We start from the raw sequence: 21,548 nt of genomic DNA, 5'->3' as shown, positions 1-21,548 counted from the left end.
AAACAAACCTTCCTCAAAGAAATCCCTTGTGAGCTCAGGCGCTGAGCCAGCTGCTTCACTGGGAACCAGTCCTGGGCCTGGCCCAGCAGCGTGTGGCTGATGGGCACCTTAGCCGCAGCACATGGGCTCTGGCTGGGGAACACGGCTGCACCAGGTGCCCGGTGACCCCTGGCATGTGCTGGGAGGTGCCAGGGTGTAGGCAAGGGGCTGGGGGGGACTCTGGGGCCGGGGGAGTCTGCCTGGTGAGAGGAGGGTGACACAAGCCCCAAGGCTGGTGGGGGGGTGCCTCTACTGCTTTTGGTTTTCCATGTGCCTTGCTGATAACCAGAGTTGCCAACAGCAAAACCCAGCAGCCTTCCAGCCTGGCAGGCATGGGGATGGAGGGGTCTGCAAGGGAGGGTGCACCCTGGGGAGGGGGATTAGGGCAGGAGCTGGGGGGTTTGCCACAGGGAGGGCTTTGGGGGGGGGGGGGGTCTTTGCATGCACATGAACAGCAGGATGATGGGGGGACACGCAATGCCGTTGCATGCCAGAAGGAAGGGGCAAACCTAAAAAATGGGGGGGGGGGAGGGTGGTGGCTGAGGCACAGTGTCACATCCCCCCCACTGCCAGCTGGGGATCAGGTCATGTGCCAGGGACAGGGCCCCGCAGGGTGTGGGGGGGGCTGTGCGGGGCTGCTGCTGCATGGAGCCGGGCAGGGCTGTGCCTCCCCCCCCCCCCCCCCCCCAGCCCTGGGCAGGACCCACAGGAATCAAAACAGACACCCTACATCGAAACTAAACTAGGGCCTACAAAGAGCTGCCTGTTCACAGGGAGCCCAGCCTGGCTACCACAGCCCCACTAGCTCCGAATGGGGGGGGGGGGGTGTTCCCCAGGGTGGGGTTTGGCCCCACATGTGGCTCCTCCGCCTGCCATGCCACTCCCCAGGGCCCTACGGGATGTGGGTACCTGGGGGGAGGAGTCCAACCCCTGTTACCCTCCCCAAGAGGATACCCCAGCACCCAGCAGCCCCCCCAGGCTGCACCGGTCACCGTTGGGACCCCCCGCTAATGCTATAGGGGTTTTCTCTAGGCCCAGCAGGGAGATGGTCTCTGCTGGCAGCCAGTCCAGGAGCACCCCGATACCCCAGGACAGGGTGGCAGCAGCCACATGGCTGGGCAGAGTGCGGGCAGGGACCAGACACGTCAGCACTGCCCGGGCTGCCCCGGACTCTTTCCTGGGCAGGTTTGGCCCCTGCTGGCCACGGACAGAAGGACAGCCCAGCCCCATGGCCTCGCTGCCAGGGCCAGCCCCATGGCCTCACCGATGGGCACCGCACCCCAGGGAGCAGCCAGCACCCCACAGCCCCCAGTGCCGGTGCTCCCCACGGGGCGGCTGCCCTCTGCCGTGGGGTGTCTCTGGAGGAGTCTGGCATTGCATTTTATTGTAGGAAACCATGAAAATACAGCAATTGTAACAACCCAGGAGAAACTACAGCAGCTCGGATGGATCCTGGCACGGGACCGCTGGCACGGGCCCCCCTGGTGGATGGCAGCCCTGCATGGCTCCCGGCCTGGTCGGATCCCGACCCCACGGCCCCAGCCCCCGCCAGCTCCGGCTGCGTGTGGTTTGGCACCGAGCGGTGTAACGGGGGCCAAGCGTGTCCCTCCGGAGCATGTGCAGGCAGGGGCACGGGCAAAGATGGCCGAGCACATGGCTCCCCTGGGGACAGGCCAGAACAGCCAGCAGCACTCTGTGGCCCCAAGGGAGAGCAGTGGGCACCGCAGTCCCACAGCCTGGCAGCCCACAGGAGGGACCCAGTGGCAGCTGTGTCTGGCCATGGTGGCTGTGCATGGCCACAGTGCTGCAGCTGAGTGAGCCACATTGAAAATGAGCCATTTTTAAAAAAAGTCTTCACACCTCGTTCCAGCCCAGCCTCCCCCCCCGCCCTCTCTCCCCAAGCCCAGCTGCCTCCCCCACCCCAGCCAGCACCCAGTGTCTCCCCCCCCATTACCCCCCACCACCACCTGTCACCCCCCTCCCTGTGCAGCCCCTTGTCCTGCTCTCGCCCCCCTCCCTGGTCCGTCTCTAGGGCTGACCCTCTGCCCAGCCCTGCCCTCAGCCCCAGCTCAGAGCAGCCTCGAGCTGAACTGGGGAAAGGGGCAGGTGGACAGGGAGAGGAGGGAATGGCAGAGCTGTCCCCATTCCCCCCACACCACAAAAAAAACATGTGCCTGTTCCCAGCAGCAGCAGGGCCGGGGCTGCCCTCCCTGTGCTCTGCTCCCTGCTTGCTCCTGTCCCCCCCAGGCCCTGGAGCTCGCTGGGCAATCGGGGGTCACAGCCGGCGCGCATGCGGGGAGCACGGGCATGGCTCAGTCCAGCTTGGCGAAGCCCCCAATGGTCACTTTACGCTCCTGCTTGTTGGCCACCAGCTCCTGGAGATGCAGGGCACCCCCTCCGATGAAGCAGAAGGCAGGGCAGACGGGCCCCGAGCAGTCCACACCGCACTCCCAGAGCTCACGGAAGGAGACGGCATCATAGAAGCTCACCTTGCCCTGCTCGTAGTCCAGGCAGATGCCAATGCGCGGAGGCAAGGGCACGGTGCAGCCATTGGGGTCGCGAGAGGTGAGCGCCGACCCGTGCGAGAGCAAGATCTTGCCCATGCCAATGGTGAGGAAAGCATAGGGCGGGGGTGCCTCCACCGTTGTGTCCTCTGCCCCGCTGTCGTGACCGCTGTCAGGGTCATACCTGCGGTGGGGGGATGGGTGAGTCCCGGTGCTGACATGCAAGGGACAGGCTGGGGCTCCTCTCCGTGCCCCAATGCCAGTGCCCAGTGGGGAGGCAGGAACAGGCGGAGGACCCCCCCGCACCCACCGAGACCCTGCTCACCTGGGGCTCACCACATCCTGCGGCACCTGGAACCACTCCTGCAGCTTGCTCTCCAGCCCCACACCCACCTTGACCAGGTAGGAGCTGGGGTCCACACAGCAGGCCCAGTAGCTCTTGCCCTGCGTGATGGCCACGTCGCCAATGACCAGGTCAATGGACAGGTGGCAGCTGGTCATCAGGCGCTCAGCGGCGAAGAGCATGGGAATGCCAGGGACGCTGCGCACAGCCCGCTGGTCCTTGCTGATGGCCAGCCGGTCCCGGTTGAAGCCCCAGCGGTTGTCCAGGAAGAAGTTGAGGACTGCAGGGAGGAGGAGAGGAGGAGGGGTGAGAAGGACAGTGCGAGCAGCCAGTGGGGTGCTCTGGATCGCTGGTCCGAGCCCCTAGCACCCCTCACCTGGGGCAGGCGGCGTGTGCAGGTAGATGTCCTCACTGTACTCCCCAAAGCCCGCCTTGTTGCAGCCCTTCACTCGGAGCACGTAGACGCTGTCAGTGTCCAGGTACTCCACGAGGGCGCTGGTGCCGCGCACCTCCTCCCGCCGCTGCCACAGCTTCAGCCCCTTGGCCTTGGCGTCTGTCTTGCGGTACTCCACCGTGTAGTGCCAGGCGGGTGGCGAGTGTTGCGGCAGCCGCCAGCACAGGAAGATCTGGTCGTAGGCGTAGGTGCGCTGTGTGTCGATGACGGGGGCCTCAGGCGCTGCGGGGAGAGGCACCGGCGGGCATCAGGCAGCATCCCCTGCCCCGGCAGGCGGGGAGGCGGCCAGACGCAGGGAGGGGGCATTCCGGACGGACGCACGGACGCACAACCAGCAGGAGTCTAGGGGGATCTGACTGCAGAGACCGTGTGTAGGCACCAGAGGAGAGCGAGAGTCGGGGAGACAGAGGAGCTCGCTGCTGTGGGGCTCCAGGGACCAGACAGGCTGAGTGCAAGTCAGGGAGGCAGAAGAGAGAGAGAAAGAGAGAGGATGGAGGCAGCAGGAGAGGAGGAGGGAAGGAGATGGGGATGGCAGAGTAGTGTGAAGATGCCAGTGGCGTGGCAGGAGCAGCAAAGCAGGGTGGGAAGGAGGGGTGGAGAGATGAAGGGATGGCAGGTGGAAGTGGGGCAAGGAGGGGGACGGAAATGGGACGAAAAGGGGACAGAAATGGGGTGAGGAGGGGACAGAAATGGGGTGAGAAGCAGACGGAAATGGGGCGAGAGGCGGACGGAAATGGGGCGAGGAGGGGGCAGGATGCTCGGCAGCAGATGGAGGGGGGACAGAGCCACAGCCTGCCACTGCCAGCGGGCAGGACAGGCACGGACAATGGCAGTGGAGGGGGGACAGGCCGGGAGTGGGGATGGAGGGATGGGACAGAGAGAGCGGGGCCAGCTCTGGGGCAGGGATGTGACTTGCCTCAGTTACTTCAGTGACGACTCAGCAGCGGCCGCAGCCTATAAACAAAGAGAGGTAGAAGCAGGTCTGAAAAGTGTTGCCAGCGGGTCCAGCAGGGCCACGCGGCTCCTGCCCTGTGGGGAAGTGTCTGCCCTGCAGCGGGGCAGCCTCCGCTCTGTACTCACCCTCTGGCGCTCCTGCTGCCCTTACCTGGCACCGTGGCCCTGCCTGTCCTGCCCCCTCGCCTGGCTGCCCTGGCACAGGGCAGGGCAGAGACAGGGATCGCCTTGGGGGCTGCTGGGATGGGGGCCATCCCTGACGGGGAAGGGGGACCAGCAGATCCGCGAGCGCCCACCCCGAGCACAGCTCTCCACGGCCGTGGTTGAGCTCCAGCTCCGAGGCGGGCAGGGAGCCACTCTGCCCACAGGGGCTGCACCTCCGCATGGGGCACAGCCGGTGCCTGGGTCCTGCTGCCTTTACCTCGGATGAAAGCCAGGTCAGTGAGCAGCTTCAGCTCCCTGCTGACGTCCAGCTGGAAGTGGCTGAAAGAGGCCGTGGCTGCAGGACGGAAGCTCTGCAGTGAGTCAGTGGCCCTGAGGATCCTGAAGCATGGGAGAGCACGGATGTCAGGGTGGCACGCAGTGGCCACCTTGGGCACTGGAGGGCCCTGACCACCCCCCCCCAGCAGCCCCACACCCGCCAGGGTTCCTGCAGCCTGGTACCTGTTGTGCAGCTGCTTGGCAGCCTGGACGAAGCAGGGGTGGTCGGTTTCCTTCAGCACCTCCTGGGCATAGCCCACCATGCCCGAGTTCTCCAGCATGGCCTGGTGTTCCCGGATCTGGCAGTGCAGGCTGGCCAGCCGCTCCTGCTGGCACTCCTCGATCGCCTGCAACAGGATTGCCCGCTTCTCCTCCAGCATGGCACACAGCCCCTGGATCAGCTGCGACACCTCCTCCTTGGCCTGTGAGCCGTTCACCTGCAGAGCACAGCAGGGTCAGCGTGCCGCACGCCCCGGGGCAGAGAGGGGACCAGGCTGGCAGTGCCACCCCCCACCTAGGGACAGCTCAGGGACAGATGGGCACCTTCCGCTCTCACCTCTGTGTGCTTCACCGTCTCCTCCAGCTCAGCAATCTGGGTCTGCACCGTGTCCTGGCTGCTCAGGATGTAGGCGAGGCTCTTTGTCAGCTTCTCCTGCAGAGAAAGGGGTGAGGCGAGGCGCTGGCAACGCCCACGTCCCCGACCTGCACACCCCATCTGCAGTGGGGCTCCGCCAGTGCCCCCAATTCCTCCCTGCTGAGCCCCGTCCCTACCCTGAGTGTGGCCCCAGCGGCCCTTACCCTGAGGGCCTGGTAAGCGCTGAGCACCGGGGTGATCTTGTGGCTGGTATGAGTGCGTCGCACGCGGCAGAGCTGGCACACCAGCCGCTGGCAGGTCTTGCAGTAGTGAGTCACCTCCTCCTTGTGCTCTGGGCACATCAGCCCCTGCGCGGGCACAGGGGAGCTCAGCAGGGCTCCGTGCCCATCCCCCATCCAGCGTCCCTGTCCCCCCCCACCACCTGCAAAATCCCAAGCGGGGAAGGAAGACCCCGACTGAGAGGCCGTACCTTGGGGCGGAAGGTGAGGGTGGGGGGCGTGGGCTCATGCTGGGCTTTCTGGGTGCCCCAGGGGTGGTATAGCTTGAAGCACTCATTGCAGAAGCTGGACTTGCACTCGGTGCAGCCCTTGGTGGCCTCCAGCTGCGGGGGCTTGCAGAACTGGCACATGATGGCGGCGCTGATGTTGATGGTCTGGCGGTAGCGCTCCACCACCCGCTCCAGCGTCAGGTTGCGGAAGAGGCTGCCCAGGCCCCGCTCACCCAGGTCCACATCCCGCTGGCAGGCAGGGCAGGGGAAGCTGATGGTCTGCGGGTGCACGGTGCCCCGCTTGCGCCCCGGGTAGGTGCCAAAGCCTGCGGGAGGGAGGCGGGGAGGGCATCAGGTGGGGCGCGGCACCCCAGGGCTGCTCGGCCCTCCCGTGGGGGAGCCGGTGGGTGCCATCCCAGTCCCCTCCAGCTGTCCCACCTGACTTCAGGAGGCGGTCGAGGCGGTCGGGCTTGGGGATGGCCCGGCGCCCCAGGCGAGGGCTGCGGGTGGCAGGGGTGGCGGCAGGTGAGGAGGGCTCAGAGGTGGGGTCACAGCAGAGGTAGCCGTGCTGCAGCAGCACCTCGCTGGCGCAGACATGGCAGACGTTGTGCGTGCAGGGCAGGGCCAGCGGCTGCTTGTACATCTCCTTGCACACTGGGCAGACCAGCTCCCGCTCCATGTTCTTCATGCTGGTCTGGGGAGAGAGGGGGGAGCATCACCCGCTGCCGATGGGACCGGGGCCACGATGGGCACTGGGGCTGGGACTGGGGCCAGGATCAGGGCTGGGACCAGAACCAGGGCTAGGATCAAGCCTGGGCTGGCAGGAGGATCAGCACTGGGACCACCACCAAGATGGGGACCAGGGCTGTGACTGGGATGGGGATTGGGACTGGGGCTGGCACCAGGGCCAGGATCGGGACCGGCACCAGGACCAGAGCCAGGACCAGCACCAAGTCCATGATTCAGGCCTTGGACCAGCAGCAGGGCCAGGATCAGGCCTGTGACCAGCACCAGGGCCAGGATGAGGACCAGCACTGCAACCAGGGCTAGGATGGGGACCAGGACTGGAGCCAGGATGGGGACCAGGACTGGAGCCAGGATCAGGCCTGGTGCAGCAGCATGGTCAGGATCAGGACTAGCACTGGGACCAGCAGCAGAACGGGGACCAGGGCTGGGATGGGGATGGGGACTGGGGCTGGAGCCGGCACCAGGGCCAGGATCAGGACCACCACTGGGACCAGAGCCAGGACCAGCACCGGGATGGGCACCAGGAATGGGGACAGGATGGGGACAGGGACCCCCGCCCACGGCTGTGCAGGCAGCCCCCGGCACTCCCGGTGTTCCTGGCCCAGAGGGGGGACGGTCCCGGCGGTGACACAGTGCAGGGGGGGCCCGGTGCCAGCCTTCCCCGGGGATCGCCGGCCGGTGGGTCGGTGCGCGGGTCCGAGGCCTCGCCGCGGCCTGCCCGGCCCTCAAGGGCACCCTCGCCATCCCGCCCGCCCCCGCCATCGGGCCCCGCCGCGTTGCCATGGCGACGCCGGGCCCGGGGGAGCCCGGCCCGGCCCGGCCGCCCCGCTGTGCACCCCCCGCCCCGCCGCCGCTCACGCTTATGCGGACGAGCGCGTCCATGATGGAGGTGAAGGTCTGCAGGTCCTCGCCCTCGGCCATGGCTCCGCGCCCGCTCCCGGCGCCGGTCCCCGCGGCGGCGGCAGCAGCGGCGGCCGCGGACGCCCCGGTCTGTTGCAGGGAGCGGCGGAGCCGGGGGGAGGGGGCGGGGGGGCGGCGGCGCGCATGCTCAGCGGGACCCTCCCCAGCAGCGGCGGCGGGGGGACGGCGGGGGGCGGTGGCGGCGCGGCACCGGGGGGCTCTCGCCACACCCCCAGGCGTCCCACGCCGAGCCCGTGCGGACGGCAGCGCGGCTCGACGAGCTGCGCCCGGGGTGGACCCCGGGCGGGCTGAGCGGGGCGCCGGGCAGGGACGGGGACGGGGACGGGGACGGGGTCGGTGGGGGGGTCCCGCGCCCCTCCCTCCCCTGGGGCGCCCGCTGCGCCTCTCCCCGCCGCCAGGGGGCGCGGGAGACGGCGGGGACTGCAGCGCCGCGCCTGGCCGCCAGGGGGTGCCGGAGCCCGCCGGAGCCCGCCGGAGCGCCGAGCCCGCGGGGATGGGCGGGGGCGCCGCGCATGCGCATTACCTCCCCCCGGCCTGTGCCGCGTCCCTCCCCGCGCGGTCGCAGTGCGCCTGCGCAGACTGGCGGCCGCGGGACGGGCCTGGGCCGGGGGCGACGCCGCGGGGCACCATGGGTAACGGGGGACCGTGGTCGGGGCGGCCCCGGGGTGTCGGGGGGTGGGGGGAGCGGCCGAGGCGGGCCTGGGGGGAGACCGGGGCCTGGGGGACTGCGGGGTGCGCTGGGGCCCGGGGGCAGCCGTGGCCCCGCGGCTGCGGTGGCCCGGGCCCCGACGCCCTTGCTGAGGCGGCCCCGCGGCCCCAGCCGTAGGCACGGGCACGTCCCTGGCGCTCTCCTCGCTGCTCTCGCTGCTGCTCTTCGCCGGGATGCAGATGTACAGCCGGCAGCTCGCCTCCACCGAGTGGCTGACCATCCAGGGCGGGCTGCTGGGCTCTGCACTTTTCGTCTGCTCCCTCACCGTATCCTTTGGGGCGGCGGGGAGCGGGGCCGGGGGTGCAGCTCCCCGTTCTGTCCCTTAACCCTCCAGCCAGGCCTTCAACAACCTGGAGAACCTCGTCTTCGGCAAGGGCTTCCAGGCCAAGATATTCCCGGAGAGTGAGTGCTGCGGTGGGGCGGGGAGGAGGGGGAGCCCACGGCAGGGCTGGGGTCGTGAAGGGCCTGTGGCCCGGCCCGGTCTGTGCTCTGCCGGTGGGACCCAGGGGTCCCAGCCCGGCCCGGGAGGAAGGGCCCACCCGGGTGATTCCCCCTGAGCTTTTCCCATGCTGCGGGGCCACTGGCCCCTGCTGCTCTGAGGCTGCTGCATTGGGGCAGCACAGCTACATCTTTTCTTTCTCCTGCAGTCCTCACCTGCCTCTTGCTGGCTCTCTTTGCCTCTGGCCTCATTCACCGAGTCTGTGTGACCACCTGGTAAGTGCAGAGTTTGCCCCGGTGGGGCAGGGAGCAGCCATCGTGCTGCTGTGGCTGCTGCCAGGGACCCTGACAGCTCGTGTTTGCCGTTGGCGGTGGGCGGAACAGGGCACTGGGTAGGGCCAAGGCTGGCCAAGGGACCCCCATGGTGGCCAGTGTTAAGCACCGCAGTGCAGCAGGATCGAAGGGGAAGGTGTTGGTTAGACCCCAGCCTGTTCCTGCCTGCCAGCAGCTGAGCAGTCTCTTCTCTTCCTTCCTCACAGCCTCATCTTCTCCATGGTCGGCCTCTACTACATCAACAAGATCTCCTCCACCCTCTACCAGTCCGCAGCGCCCATCGCTGTTCCCGCAAAGGCTGTCGGCAAAGGCAGGAAGAGGAATTGACTGCCTGCTGCCCCTTCGCTCGGGCTGCCCCTTCCCCTTGGGGCTCTCAGCTGCCCAATAAAGCCATTTCTTTGTAGCCTCTTGTCCATGGCTGCCGTGGGTTTGGTTCCTCTGCCGGCTGGGTGCTGCTGTGGCTGAGAGCGGTCCCCTTGGCTTGTCCAGGCTGTGGCAGAGGCTGGGGTGGGTTCTCCACCTCGCTGCTGCCCGGGGTGGGTCCCGGCACCAGCTGGCAGAGCGTGGTGGCAGCCGTCGACCCCCCCCCACTGGAAAAAGAGGGGACGGTGTCTCCTCTGCCTGGACCCACAAGGGAGGAAAATCCTAGCGGTGCCGGGCGGGTGGGAACTGGCTCCAGTGCTGCAGGGGGGGGGGTGGGGGGCTGCGGTGGTGCCGGTGGCTCAGGTCTCTGCTGGGGGAGGGGGAGCGGCAGAGGGGCAGGCTCCGTCCCCAACTGCCACCAGGCCCCTGCACTGGTACGGCCGAGACTGCCGGCGCTTGGCAGGAGAACAAAGGCACGTCCGTGCCCTGCCCGCGACGGGGGAGGGCAGCCGCCGGGCACCGGTGCTACCGCGGGGTGGGGGGTGGCCGTGGGAGGGCTGGCAGGGGCTGCTCCCACGCCAGTCCCCTGCCGCCCGTCCCGGCCGGACGCGGAGGAAACCAGATGCTTCCTGCGGCCTCGGCCGCCGCCGACAAAGCCCGGCGCTTCCGCCGGGCCCGGGCCCGGGCCCGGGTGTCCCGCCCGTCGGGGCCGCCCCCCGCAACCTCCTGCCGCGCATGCGCTGTGCGACGTGACGTGGCGCGGCTCGGCACTGCAGCTCCCGGCGGACCCCGCGCTGCGGCGCGCTGCTGTGACGTAATCCTCGCGACGGGGGGCGAGCGGGCGCCGGGCCCGGGATCGGTCCAGGTGGGGGAGGGGCCGGGACCGGCAGCGGTACCGGCTCTTCGGCCGGCTCGGGAGGGCTCGGAGGGGGCCGGGGCCCGGCGCCGGTTGGCGAAGGCCCGGTGGGGTCCGGCGTCGGGCTTCGTTCAAGAGGCCCCGGAGGGGGGACCGGGGCCGGCCCGGTTGTGGTGGGCCGGGGGGGGTGTCGGTGCGCGCCGCGGGTCGGTCCGGCTCTTACGGCCGCTCTCTCTGCAGGCCGCCATGACCAAGCTGGGGCAGTGGCTGTGCGGACTCGTCCTGCTGGGCTCGGCCTGGGCCGCGCTGGCGCTGGCGCCGCCGGGGCTGCGGTTGCCGCCCCCGTGCCGGCAGGCCCTGCTGCCCCTGCCTGTCTACCTGCTGGTGGCCTTCGGCTGCTACTCCCTGGCCACCGTGGGCTACCGCCTGGCTACCTTCAACGACTGCGAGGAGGCAGCTGCCGAGCTGCAGGAGCACATCAGTGCGGCACGGGCAGACCTGAGCCGACGAGGGCTGCACTTCTGACCCCAATAAAGCTGAGGGACTGTGGCTGCCTGTGGTGTATGGTGCTCCCGGGGGACCGGGGCATGGGGTGGGGTGGGGGGCCTCTGGCTGGGGCTCCTCTGGGCAGTGCTGCCCTGGTTGGGGGCCACAGGCAGCCAAGGACCCCAGGATGCTGCCTGAAGCCACACTGGTGGGAAATCACTCATGTCTCCCCACTGTGAGGCTGGTCTTCGGGGGGGGGGGGGGGGGGGAGGTCTCCACACAGGCCTGGGTCCCCTCTCGGCACTCCCACCACCCTGCAGAGGCTGCAGGGACCCCAGCCCAGCCTCTCCCTCTCCCAGCTTCTTGGAGCTTGGCTCTAGAGGCAGGGATGCAAGGTGCCAAGGACAGGATCAAGCCTTGCCCCAAAGGCCCGCGGCTGCGGGCAGAGCACATTCCCGGCTGCCCTTCAGATGTGGTTCGCACCGTCAGGTGGGAGCTGGAGAAGACTCATCCTGGTCCCACTGGCCCGTTTCCAGGGGAAGGAGGAGAGAGGCTGGCTGGGTGGAGCAGGCGGTGCAGCCTTTAAAATGCAGAGTGCCCAGAGCCTATGGTGTCCCCTGGCCTGCCGGGGTGGCTCAGCCCATGCCGGGGGGCTGCTCCCCACTCCTGCCAGCACAGCGGCTGCATCTGCTGCTCCTCTGGCCCCACCTTCACGGGCAGTGGCAGGCAGACGTGCCAGAGCACTGTGCCAGGCTTCTCCAGGAAGGGGGTCAGGTGCCCTGTGGCAGAGGCATCCCTGCTGGGGGGGACGACCTCTGTCCGGGGGTGCCCTCTGTCCAGGGGGCCCAAGGCCCACGCTGCCAGCCCGGCTGGAAGAGCTGTGTGGCTGGTGGTGATGCATGCTGGGGCCTGCCTTCCTGGCAGCCTCCCCGGCTTCTTCGCATACCAGCCAAAGGACTTTCTTGTTTTTAATTATCAGCTGCACATCCTTCTGCAAAAAGGAGCAGTTGGTATCATGAGGGAGGACTCAGGCTAATTAGCAGGAGCAACTAATTAGCTGTTTCCTGAGCAACAATGGCAGCTCAGAACAGGGTGGGCAGCTCCCTCAGTCTCGCCTATGTGCAGCTGTTTGTGAGGTAGCACCACCCTAGATTCAGCAAAACGGTGCCTTTCTGCGGCAGGGACGGCAGCCTTGGTGCAGGTCAAGCTCTGTGGGCTATGCACAGCCCTCTGCAGGCTACTCCTGGCCATTCAGGGGCTACTCACAGCCCTCCAGCAGCTCAGCAGGCCAGCAGCACAGCGACAGCTTCTCCCTGCACAGACATGTGCCCGCTGCGGGTCCTCGTGTCCCCAGGAGATGCTCGGCTTGCCTCCGGCCTCGCGCGTGGGGCCACGTTGTGGCCACTCCTGCCAGCCGCCAGAGGCGCATGCCAGCCGGCGTGACCGGTCGGCAGCCAAGTTTCTGTCTGGTGCGTCGGGGGGAAAGTTGCCCTTTCTCAAGGCAGTCAGTCCTTCAGCAGTGCCTTCGCTGAGGCTGGGAGCTGCGCCCCGGTGCTGGGGCGGGGAGAGTGGGGGCTCCTCCTCGCTGGGAAATGGGGCTGCTGTGGCTGGGGGAGCGAGCATGGCCCTGGGGTGAGTCCCTGGGGCAGACACACCTGCAAGCACAGCCCGTGCGGGCGAGGGGAGCCCCAGCTCCGCGGGTCGCGGCAGCAAGACAGAGCATGCCGGGCGAGCCCGGCAGCTGCACTGGCTGGGGCTGCACACTGCAGCGCGGCAGGAGCTCGTCTTGCCTTCCAGCCACCGCTCTCATCTCGGCCCTGTTCCTGCTGCTCGCCTCCGTATTGATTTTTCCCAGGCCACGTTGCAAGGTGTAAACGAGCGTCTGAGCTGTAGCATGGGCTCTGCCAAAGTCCTCGTCACCACTTCCTTAATCCAGCCTGCGTCATCCAGGATGGAAGACCTGCCTGTGCAGACAGAGCTGCAGGGATGTGGCTCCTCGCCCTGGAGGAGGGGTCTCCTGCCCTGGGAGGGGGGCACCTTTCACAAGGCTCTGGGCATCTGTTGTGCAACTTGGTCATCCAAATGTGTTCCTGACCCTCTGCTGATGTGCTTGCCTGATAACTTCATTCCAGATCATTGTTAATTTGTTAATTGAGTTTGAGTCGATGCCAACAGCCGCCTGATTTGTGCATGCTCAATCATGGTTTTAGCCAGGATTTTAATTGATTATAAGTTTGCTGGCCTGACGGCTGGTAGCAAGCCCCATGTCGAAGCTGCAGAACAGACTTTTCTTTCCCTGTTGTGACCGGTGTCCCCAGGCTGCTGCTCAGGGAGGGGGGGAGTCAGAGCAGCCTCCCCAGGCAGTGCTGCGGTCCTCGGTGCCCCCTCCCTACCCCAACCCAGCCCTGTGCTTGCTCCCTTCCTGGGGCTGGGGCTGATGCTTCCTCACTGCCAGAAAGTGGGTGCTGTTGGAGGGTCCAGGGGGTGCCAGGATGAGCCCCCACCACCCTGGGGACAAAGCAGCTGTGGGGACAAGAGCCATCCCACACTCCACAGCCAGCACACCAGGAAGGAGGGGACAACAACCAGGTGCTCTTCAGTCTCTGATTTATTAAAAGGCACTTAAATTCATACAAGAGAGACACAGGGCTTCCCGGCAGCCCCAGCCTGGTGCTGGGGCAGAGCCGTGGGCATGGAAGACTGTCCGGGGGTCCCCGGGGACAGGCGGGGTGCCCAGGAACTTGGGGGGGGGGGGGGGGGGCTCCTGGCACCCCAAAGGCATTGCTGAGACCAATCCAACCATCACCGAAGGACCAAGGGCTGGAGGGATGCCGGTGAGAGTGAACCACAAAGGCAGGAGGTGCCCTCCCAGGGCCCCTGTCCTGCCAGGAGTGGGCAGCCCTTGGCACCTGGGGCTCAGTGGCTGGGGCCAGTCCACGCTGGAGCAAACTGGCAAGGGTTGAGGGATCCTTCATCAGTCCAACAGTGCGTGAGCTCCTTCCTTGGGGGGGCCAGTGGGGCCCCCTCAGGCATGCAGGGGTCTGTAGGGCTTGTCCTGGCCTGGCGGGTACCGCCAGAAAAGCCAGAACCGCACGATGCTGGTGACAATCCCTGGCACATTCGGGACCTGCAGGAGGACATGATGCGGGGGAGGGGGGGAGTGGGTCTACCTGGCTCATGGCGCTCCTGCCCTCCCCCATCGCTGCTCCACCAGCCCTGTGTTGCTGGGGGAGATTTATTGGCCTTATACCATCTAATTAATTAAAATCAATACTCATCTCGCTGAGCCTAGTCACGGGCTTTGCTGTGAGACACACACGACGCTGGACAGGGGTCGGCCTGGTGCCAACCACTCAGCCGAATGCCATGGGGCAGGGACAGGACGGGACAGGACGGGACAGGACGGGAGAGCATCCCTTGGCTGCCCGCTGCCCCAACCCACCGTGATGTAGGGGTCATGGAACTGCAGGCCGTAGAGCGTCCAGCTGGTGGAGGCCAGGAAGGTGGTGATGGTCAGGGGGAAGGACAGGCAACGCGTCGACTTGCTCTGGACAATCTTGGCCTGCAGAAGCAAATGTCAGGCTGGGCCTGGGCTAGGCAGTCCTAGCACTGCTGCGCTCCCCCCCCAACCCCACCAGCTGCCACCCAGCCCCACGCACCAGGTCAGCCAGCGGTGAGAGGTACATGCTGATGGTGAAGACACTGCAGAAGAGCCCCAGGCGTGCCAGGCGCGTCCGTGCATCGGCAATCAGGAGGGTGAAGTAGCCGTAGCCAGCAGCCAGCACGGCCAAGAGCAGCAGGCTCTGCAGCAGCACGGGGCGCTGGGGCAGAGAGGAGGGGGACGGTTAGGGCAAGGGTCCCTCCATCCCCCTATCGACCCAGGCAGGCTGGCCCCACCTTTGCAGGGCTGTAGTAGAGGTATGCCAGGATGTAGAGGGTCTGCAGTGCCACCCCAATGGTGTTGACGGTGATCAGGGTCCAGTCCTGCTTCAGGCAGCCATAGCCCAACCAGCTCAGGTTGCTGCAGGGCAAATGGCACAGGGGCTCACTGCTGCAGCCTTGGGCCTTCTGCCCTCCCCCACCACCATGTAACCCCCACCAGTTGCTTAAGACACCCCCCCCCCCGCCCCCAGGCTCGACCCCACTGTACTTGACATCGGTGGTGAGGAAGGGCAGGAACTGGATGTTCTCCACACTCTTGGTTGCCAACATCTGGCGCAGGTCAGACCTAGGGAGGCGGGGGGAAGCAGCCTCCTGGGTGCCTGGCACCATGGCGGGGGGGGGGGGGGGTGCAGTGCTGGGGGGCTGCAACCTCTGGAGCCAGCAGGCATCCCCCAAAATATGCACCCTGAAATACTCCCAGCCCCTCCACACTGCAATTGTGACCACCCCTCCTCCAGCCCCTACAGCCTCAGTGTCCCCCCTGCATGCCCCGACCCCCCCCATTCCCTGGTGTCCTTTGCCTTCAGCTTTGTCAGCCCCCCAAACGGCCCCAGTGCCCACTGCACCACACCCCTCAATTCCTCTCCCACTGCACCCCCTGAATTGGACCCGTGCTGTTCACCCTGCACCCCCAAACCCTCTGCGCCAGCCCCCAATGGACGTCATTGCACCCCCCCAAACCGGCCCAGGTGCCCTCCCCATTGCACCCCCAACGCCCCCCCCAAACCCCCATGGCCCCCACTGCACCCCCTGAACTGCCCCCGTGCCCTCCCCATTGCACCCCCAACCCCCCCCCCCCACCCCCCACCCCCCCCCCCGCCGCCGGTGCCGCGCAGTGCCCGGAGCCGCCCGGGTGCTCACAGGCCGGTCCCAAACATGGCGAGGGTGCAGGCCAGGCAGGCGGCGGCAAGCAGCGGCAGCGCGGCCATGCCGGGCCGCTGCACCGGCGGCAGCGGGGAGCGGGGGCGGTCCTGACCGCGGCGGGGCGGGGCGGGACGCACTACCGGGGAGGGACCGGCCGCGGGACCGGGCGGGGGGTGGGGCGGGAACCGAGGAGGCAGCCAGCGGGGTGTCCGGTCGCATCGCGCCGAGCAGCCCCGACACCACCGCGATGGGTAGGGTCCGTCCCATGTGGCACCCCAGGCAGCACCCCACAGCGGGGAGGGGTAGGACACGACACACACAACCACACCCCACCCCCGGTGTCCCGTGTCCCCAGTGCAGGGAGCCCACCTCCCCAGGACCCTGCCTCCCTGGGTTCTCCCACACCCCAGATTCTACATGCCCGGGGTCCCCCATCCCTATGACCCTGCCTCCCCAAGACCCTCCATCCCTACGGCACCAAATTCCAGGGGCCTCATTTACCTGTGAGCCCACCTCCCCAGCACCCTGCATCCATGGGGTCCCTCCCCCCCCCCCCCCCCCGATCCCATATGCCTGGGGTCACACATCCCTGTGATCCCAATTCCCTGAGCTCCCACCTCCCCAGGACCCCACATCCCATGTCTCACACTGCAGGGGTCCCACATTTCTGTCATCCCACTGCCCCGAGATCCCCTGTTCCTGGGGCCCCTAGGCCCCAGGGACCCACCACCCCACAGGGAGTCCTGGGGCCCTGCCAGGCTGTGTCCCCTGCCCAGCCCCATGGGACTCCGGCCACACCTCAACCCCCTCCTTGCTGCCCATTAAGACATCTGCCACCCCAAGCCTGGAAGCTCATTCCAGTGCAAGGGGGAGGGGGAAAAACCACAGCCCCCAGTCCCAGGGAGGGCTTTGTGTCACCAGATAAACACAACTGATAGCACCAGCCAGCCCCACCATGGCACTTTTCCACTTCAAAGCCCTGTGCAAACACCAGCCAATTAATTAATTAACCAGCACAAATGCCCCACATGGGCCATTCCTCCTTCCAAGGCCAGACATGGCCAGGACAGCCCAGCTCTGTGGTGGGGGGGCAGGCCCCTTACCCCCCCCCAGCCCCAGGTGCTCAGCATGCTCTTGGTTATTTATTCAAGACAATCATATAAAAACTCCTGTGTTAGAAAGCTGTACAAATCAGGGTGGTCAAAGCGCCCCACACACAGTGCTACTGGGGGAGTGGGGGCCCCCTCTGGCACCCAGCAGAGGGGAGGGGGGAGATTCAGGGTGGGGACAGCTCTCACTGCCCGTCCCCCCCGCCCCCGCCATGTGCAGTGGGATGAAGGATAGCAAAGGGGCACAGCACAGTGGGGAGGGGGATGTTTCCTACAGTCCCGCTCTGCTGGCTGCTAGGCATCTTCTCAAGCACATCCAGACTCCCAGAGCCAGGGATGCCAAGGGGCTGCAGCCAGCACCAGGGCACCTGGCTGGCCACAGGGCCAGCACCACGTCCCTGCCTGCGGGACACATCACAGTCTGAGCCCACAGCAGAGAGACCCAAGGGCCATCCATGGGCAAGCTCAGCTCCTGGGGCAGGGGTGCCAGCCTCCTGCTCCTCTCCAGTCTGGGGCACGTGCGGCTCCTCCAGCCTCAGGCTCACGCTCAGCCTCTGGCTGCTGAGACCATCCTGCCTGCGAGGGCCAGGGGAGCTGGGGCAGCCTGAGGGCTTTGGCTGCTCAGCTTGGCTTGGGGCCCTCTGGCCCTGTAATACTGACAAATCCTTTCCTTGCCCAGATGTGCACAGGGTAGGCCACCCCGGGGTGCATGTGAGGACCACAGGGGTCCTGAGCATCCTGGCTCTGTCCCCAGCGGCCACAGCCTTGGTCTGTCCAGGCACAGCGGGGCAGCTCACAGCCCCTGCGGCACCAGGAGCGGCAGGAGGAGGCTGATGAAGGTGAAGGGGCTGCTGCCCCGCATCCCCGAGTTCTGCCCCACGCTCCTCAGCACATGTGCAGCTGCATCATCTGTGGGGAGAGAGGAGCTGTGAGCATCCCTGGGGGAGGTGCTATGCCCCAAGCCAGCAGCACATCACCCAGCACGGGGGCTGCTGCTAGCCCTGCTCTCCGGTCCCCCCACCCCAGGAGAGCAGCTGGGCTCAGCCCAGCTCCCCTGCCAGCCCCACGGCTGCCTGGACCCGTCTCCCTGCCTGTAGCCACCAACCTACCTGCCTGGATCCTCCCCTTCTGGGTAGAGGAAGGGACAGGCGGTGCCTGAGCTGCAAAGCAAACACAGGGTCAGGCGGGTGAAGGGCAGCTCCCTGACCCCCCCCCCCCCCCAGCCAGGTTTCACCAGGGGCCATCCCCCACCCCAGCCACCAGCACCTTCCCAGCCAAGCCACATGTGCCCACACCCTGGGGCTGGCAGGGGGCCACGACCTGGCCGTGACACAGCTCAGGAAAGGCCAAGCTGGGCACTGACACTGTGAGCAGAAAGGGGAGGCACGGGGAGGACCCAAGGGGTCCAGGTGATACTCACTGCCTTTGCCAGTGACTGTCACCTTCAGCTTCAGGCATGCTTCCCCGTGCTGGTGAATGGGCTTGGCTGCAAGGGAGGATGGGGGTTAACTGGGGTGGGCGGAAGCCCAGTAGGGACCCCAGCCCCCTGGCAGACCCCCAGGCACTCACAGATGTAGTAGTAGCTGTGCCCCTCCTTGAACTCCTTGCCCAGTGTGAAGGGGGTGAAGCGCTGGAACTTCTCCGAGAACTTCTCGGGGCCATGAAGGGCACTGGGCTTGTTGCACTCCCAGCGGATCTGCTCCTTGGAGCGGGGCTTGCAGGCCCGGTATTCCTCGGGCTCCACCAGATAGAGTGTGTAACGCTCCATGGCATGGGGGTCGACAGTCCCCTCCTCATAGTGTGGGCAGATGATGTCCAGGTAGTCGTTGAGGCGCACCTCTACTGTGTAGTCATTCCACAGGAACCTGAGGCAGGAGGGAGGCCAGGGGTCAGCTCCAGCAGGGAGAGGCATGGGGGGGACTCCCCTTCCCCTGCACCCCCAAATCGCTCACACTGATTAACGAGGCCAAGAAAGAGCAGCCTCCTGCCCACAGCAGCTCCTCAGAGCCCAGGACAGGTCAACCTTTGGTTCACCCTTCCCTGTGCAGAGTCCCACAGTGCCCAGGCTGGTTTTGGGAGGAAAAGCCCCCACCGGACCAGCCCCCCTGCACCCAGCTGGTGAGCACACCCCCCTTCCCAGAGCTCCCCAGTGGCCCCAGCAGGCGGGGAGCTGGGAGGGGACCCACCAGGATGTGTACCCTGCCCATCCCAACGCTCCCAGAGCCAGGAGGCGTCGACAGCTCTCGCCCATGGGGCAGCCAGCCTGGCTCCAGCGCCTGCTGCTCCCCACACCTCACCCCGGGGGGGGGGGGGAATCAGAACACGACACAGACAAACTGGGAGCTGGTCAGGGGCCTCTGCGGGGTCCCCTCACCTTGCTGGCTGCAGTGGCCTCGGGGCCAGCCCCTGCTCCCCAAACCCTGGGGACCCTGGTCACCCTTTTGGGGGGGACGGACGACACAGGTAGACAACACACAGCCCTACAACCTGGGGGGTGGTGCCTGGGGGGTGACCTACAGCTGGGGAGACACAGCCCAGGCAGGGGGCCACCCCTAGCCTAGAGGGGTCTAGTGCATAGTGGGGGGGGGCACCCCTAAAGCCAAGAGGGGCACTCCTGCAGTCTGGTGGGCTGGTGCCTTGGGGGGCACCCCTACAATTAGCGGGTCATGGCCCGGGGGAGACCCTTACAGCCTGGGGGTCTGATGCCTGGGATGGGGTCACCCCCACAGCCACAGCCCGTCCCAGGGGCCGGTTCCTGGGCACAGCCAGGGTGTTGGAGGGCCCGGTCTGCCCCCCAACCCCCCCGCACATCCTGCCCGGGCGGCGGGAGCCAGGGCCGTGTTTGTCAACACGCTTCCCTGTGCCCCGGCGTCGGGGCTGGCGCCGCGCCGCCCCCGCGGGGAAGGAAGAGGCCCCGCTCCCGCTCGGCCCTGGGAACGGAAGGGCCCCCCGGTCGTTCTCCCCCCCCCCACCCCCCCGGTCTGCACCTGGACCGGCCGCGCCGCTCCCCGGCTGCGCAGCGGGACCGCCCCGCCGGGCTCAGCCCCGGCCCCATCGTGGTTAAACACCGGCCCCGCCGCCCCCCCCCCAGCCCCGCGCTCGGTCCCCCCCTCCCCACTCCCACGAAGGCTCCGGCCCCGCTGCCCGCCCCGGACAAAGGCCGCCGGGGAGCGCCCAGCCCCGGCAGGGAGCGGCGCCGCCCGAGCCCTCGGGGCCACCAGCTCCCGATCCGGGGTGGGGGGGGGGTCCCCTGAGGTGGGGGGTGGCGGCACTCACCGGGGGTTGGAGCTGTTCCAGAAGACGGTGTGGCGTTCCGCGGCCGCTACCCAGCACAGCCCGAGCCCCAGCAGGGCCAGGAGCATCGACCACCGCTCCATGCGCTTCGCGGGGCGCGCTCCGCTGGGCGGGCAGCGGGCCCGGCCCCCGCCTTAAGTACGGCCCCGCCGCCGCCGCGCCCGGCCCCGCGCCCCGCCCCGCACACCGGGGCCGAGACACAACAACAACACGAGCAGTGCGGGGAGAGGGGAGGGGGGGCGCGGACCGGCCCCGCGCACGGTCGGCACCGGGCAGGGGTCGTCACCCCACCGGTGGAGGCTCGGGGCGGGGCAGGTCCTGCCCGGCGGCACCGCCGCCCGTGGTCCTGCGTGTGCGTCTGCAGGGGGGGGGTCTCGCCCCCGGCTGAGGCACCGGGTTGATGGGCGATAATGGGGTTGAGGCCCGGGTTGGTCCCCGCGGGAGGTGGTGGGAAGTCTGGGGGCTCGGGGCAAAGGGCCCGAGCCGTGACCGTCCCCTCCTCGCTGGGGGGAGCACTGGCTGGCGGTGGGGTCCAGCTGAGGGGGGTGACACCCTGCAGGCCTGTCCCCCTCCCAGCCCGTGCCGTGGGAACCCCCTTATCTGAGATGCCAGGGTCATCAGGAGCCCCTGGGCGAGCGGGGCCTCGGGAGCTACAGCAGCTGCCAAGGAGGGGCTGGGAGTGGCAGGGGCAGCCCCCCCCCCTCCTCCTCCCCTGCCATTATCAGCTGCCTCTGCTCTCCTAGGGCTTTGCTCCAGCACCGGCCAAACCCTGCATGCGTCCCCCGCCCTGCTCCCCCGCTCTCCGTTTGCTTGATATTGTGAAATTCCCCTCTGTGACCCCCCCAGCACAGGGTGGGGGGCTGCATGTGCAGCGGGCACGTTGCTGGCTGCCTGGAGGGGAGCGCAGTGGCTCGCTATCTGCTCCCATCTGCCCCCAACACCAATCCATCCTTGTTAAGCCCGGCGGAGAGATGCTTCGCCGCCGTGTTGTGAAGTGATAACTCAGCCGCATTTGCAAAACAACTTTCCTCTTGTTTATTACATAATGATCCATTGATTGTGGGTAATGTTGCATGCCTGCCGCTGCAGCCGTGCGAGGAGCGCTCCCCTGGCACGCTGGAGGGGCTTGGGTGGACGCCGGCACCGCGGCTGTAACCGGAGAGTGGCTGTCGGCTCCAGCAGCCAAGGGCTCCCGTGGGGCTGAGGATGTGGGGCTGGGTGCCCCACGTCCCACCTGCATCCCCCATGTCTTCCTCACATCCCTGCCTCTCTCCCCACCCTCGGTTCCCGTGGGAGGGGGACCCGCTTCTTCCCTTTCATCCTCCCTTGTTGCGGCCAGGCCTGACATCATCCCCTGCACCGTAATGACTACGAGAGGCCTCCTGCTCCCGGCAAGCCAGTGCTGCCGTGGCTTGTACAAGGAGCACCTCCTGGGAACACCCCTGTGGCCGCAGCCCGGTGGGATCAGAGTGTGGCATGCACAAGCCGCGGGGACGGGTGCAGCCGGACAGTGGTGGAAGCCGGTCAGCACCACAGCTGCTTCCCTCCCTGGGGTCCTGGCATCGCCCCCGTACTGCCCCCACTGTGGCAGAGACAGGCTGCACCTGTGCCGGGTGCCTGGGGAAACCGA

At 67.4% G+C, this 21,548-nt stretch overlaps 5 protein-coding genes across 8 annotated transcripts; 2 read left to right on the top strand and 3 right to left on the bottom strand.

Moving 5' to 3' along the window:
* Positions 1 to 2,020: 2,020 nt before the first annotated feature.
* Positions 2,021 to 7,650, bottom strand: TRIM46 (tripartite motif containing 46). The gene is made up of 10 exons (XM_030026388.2): positions 7,462 to 7,650; positions 6,295 to 6,550; positions 5,839 to 6,182; positions 5,573 to 5,716; positions 5,331 to 5,426; positions 4,958 to 5,211; positions 4,716 to 4,837; positions 3,263 to 3,562; positions 2,869 to 3,166; positions 2,021 to 2,727 (listed from the first exon to the last, which is right to left on the bottom strand). The coding sequence occupies exons 1-10, from the start codon at positions 7,522 to 7,524 to the stop codon at positions 2,352 to 2,354; spliced, it is 2,253 nt and encodes a 750-aa protein (XP_029882248.1). The 5' UTR covers positions 7,525 to 7,650; the 3' UTR covers positions 2,021 to 2,351.
* Positions 7,651 to 8,225: 575 nt separating this feature from the next.
* Positions 8,226 to 9,407, top strand: KRTCAP2 (keratinocyte associated protein 2). Its single transcript, XM_030026389.2, has 4 exons — positions 8,226 to 8,499; positions 8,572 to 8,635; positions 8,881 to 8,947; positions 9,211 to 9,407. The coding sequence occupies exons 1-4, from the start codon at positions 8,407 to 8,409 to the stop codon at positions 9,329 to 9,331; spliced, it is 345 nt and encodes a 114-aa protein (XP_029882249.1). The 5' UTR covers positions 8,226 to 8,406; the 3' UTR covers positions 9,332 to 9,407.
* A 685-nt stretch (positions 9,408 to 10,092) lies between these two features.
* Positions 10,093 to 10,772, top strand: DPM3 (dolichyl-phosphate mannosyltransferase subunit 3, regulatory). The gene is made up of 2 exons (XM_030025640.1): positions 10,093 to 10,232; positions 10,464 to 10,772. Exon 2 carries the CDS (start codon positions 10,470 to 10,472, stop codon positions 10,746 to 10,748), a length of 279 nt encoding a protein of 92 aa, XP_029881500.1. The 5' UTR covers positions 10,093 to 10,232; positions 10,464 to 10,469; the 3' UTR covers positions 10,749 to 10,772.
* Positions 10,773 to 13,302: 2,530 nt separating this feature from the next.
* SLC50A1 (solute carrier family 50 member 1) lies at positions 13,303 to 15,994 on the bottom strand. 3 transcript variants are annotated; one of them, XM_030026490.2, is made up of 6 exons: positions 15,513 to 15,807; positions 14,860 to 14,937; positions 14,607 to 14,730; positions 14,369 to 14,530; positions 14,152 to 14,271; positions 13,303 to 13,836 (listed from the first exon to the last, which is right to left on the bottom strand). In XM_030026490.2, exons 1-6 carry the CDS (start codon positions 15,578 to 15,580, stop codon positions 13,735 to 13,737), a joined length of 654 nt encoding a protein of 217 aa, XP_029882350.1. In that variant the 5' UTR covers positions 15,581 to 15,807; the 3' UTR covers positions 13,303 to 13,734. The 3 variants fall into 3 exon arrangements, with proteins under 3 accessions (XP_029882350.1, XP_040982244.1, XP_040982245.1); XM_041126310.1 differs by having other exon boundaries at positions 13,303 to 14,271; positions 15,513 to 15,983; XM_041126311.1 differs by lacking the exon at positions 14,860 to 14,937 and having other exon boundaries at positions 13,303 to 14,271; positions 15,513 to 15,994.
* A 561-nt stretch (positions 15,995 to 16,555) lies between these two features.
* On the bottom strand, positions 16,556 to 20,039 carry EFNA1 (ephrin A1). Of its 2 annotated transcripts, XM_030026492.2 has the most exons (5): positions 19,901 to 20,039; positions 18,194 to 18,489; positions 18,045 to 18,110; positions 17,734 to 17,784; positions 16,645 to 17,533 (listed from the first exon to the last, which is right to left on the bottom strand). In XM_030026492.2, the coding sequence occupies exons 1-5, from the start codon at positions 19,999 to 20,001 to the stop codon at positions 17,418 to 17,420; spliced, it is 630 nt and encodes a 209-aa protein (XP_029882352.1). In that variant the 5' UTR covers positions 20,002 to 20,039; the 3' UTR covers positions 16,645 to 17,417. The 2 variants fall into 2 exon arrangements, with proteins under 2 accessions (XP_029882353.1, XP_029882352.1); XM_030026493.2 differs by lacking the exon at positions 18,045 to 18,110 and having other exon boundaries at positions 16,556 to 17,533.
* Positions 20,040 to 21,548: the final 1,509 nt, after the last annotated feature.

Source organism: Aquila chrysaetos, chromosome 9 (assembly GCF_900496995.4).
Source record: "Aquila chrysaetos chrysaetos chromosome 9, bAquChr1.4, whole genome shotgun sequence".
Lineage (NCBI taxonomy): Eukaryota > Metazoa > Chordata > Aves > Accipitriformes > Accipitridae > Aquila > Aquila chrysaetos.
The sequence above is the reverse complement of the archived record's forward strand: the minus strand, read 5'-3'. Positions and strand labels throughout refer to the sequence as shown.

What these genes read in the sequence shown, in the direction of transcription:
- EFNA1 (XM_030026492.2), bottom strand. Translation starts at nt 20,001, where the DNA reads ATGGAGCGGTGGTCGATGCTCCTGGCCCTGCTGGGGCTCGGGCTGTGC. An exon ending in TGGAACAGCTCCAACCCCCG is followed by an intron (nt 18,490 to 19,900) that starts GTGAGTGCCGCC and finishes CTCCTGCCTCAG; the next exon opens with GTTCCTGTGGAATGACTACA. An exon ending in GACAGTCACTGGCAAAGGCA is followed by an intron (nt 17,785 to 18,044) that starts GTGAGTATCACC and finishes TTTGCTTTGCAG; the next exon opens with CTCAGGCACCGCCTGTCCCT.
- DPM3 (XM_030025640.1), top strand. Translation starts at nt 10,470, where the DNA reads ATGACCAAGCTGGGGCAGTGGCTGTGCGGACTCGTCCTGCTGGGCTCG.
- TRIM46 (XM_030026388.2), bottom strand. Translation starts at nt 7,524, where the DNA reads ATGGCCGAGGGCGAGGACCTGCAGACCTTCACCTCCATCATGGACGCG. An exon ending in CCCTCACCTTCCGCCCCAAG is followed by an intron (nt 5,717 to 5,838) that starts GTACGGCCTCTC and finishes GTGCCCGCGCAG; the next exon opens with GGGCTGATGTGCCCAGAGCA. An exon ending in GCCAAGCAGCTGCACAACAG is followed by an intron (nt 4,838 to 4,957) that starts GTACCAGGCTGC and finishes CCCATGCTTCAG; the next exon opens with GATCCTCAGGGCCACTGACT.
- SLC50A1 (XM_041126310.1), bottom strand. Translation starts at nt 15,580, where the DNA reads ATGGCCGCGCTGCCGCTGCTTGCCGCCGCCTGCCTGGCCTGCACCCTC. An exon ending in TTCCTCACCACCGATGTCAA is followed by an intron (nt 14,731 to 14,859) that starts GTACAGTGGGGT and finishes TTTGCCCTGCAG; the next exon opens with CAACCTGAGCTGGTTGGGCT. An exon ending in TCTACTACAGCCCTGCAAAG is followed by an intron (nt 14,531 to 14,606) that starts GTGGGGCCAGCC and finishes TCTCTGCCCCAG; the next exon opens with CGCCCCGTGCTGCTGCAGAG.
- KRTCAP2 (XM_030026389.2), top strand. Translation starts at nt 8,407, where the DNA reads ATGCAGATGTACAGCCGGCAGCTCGCCTCCACCGAGTGGCTGACCATC. An exon ending in TTTTCGTCTGCTCCCTCACC is followed by an intron (nt 8,500 to 8,571) that starts GTATCCTTTGGG and finishes CCCTCCAGCCAG; the next exon opens with GCCTTCAACAACCTGGAGAA. An exon ending in CGAGTCTGTGTGACCACCTG is followed by an intron (nt 8,948 to 9,210) that starts GTAAGTGCAGAG and finishes CCTTCCTCACAG; the next exon opens with CCTCATCTTCTCCATGGTCG.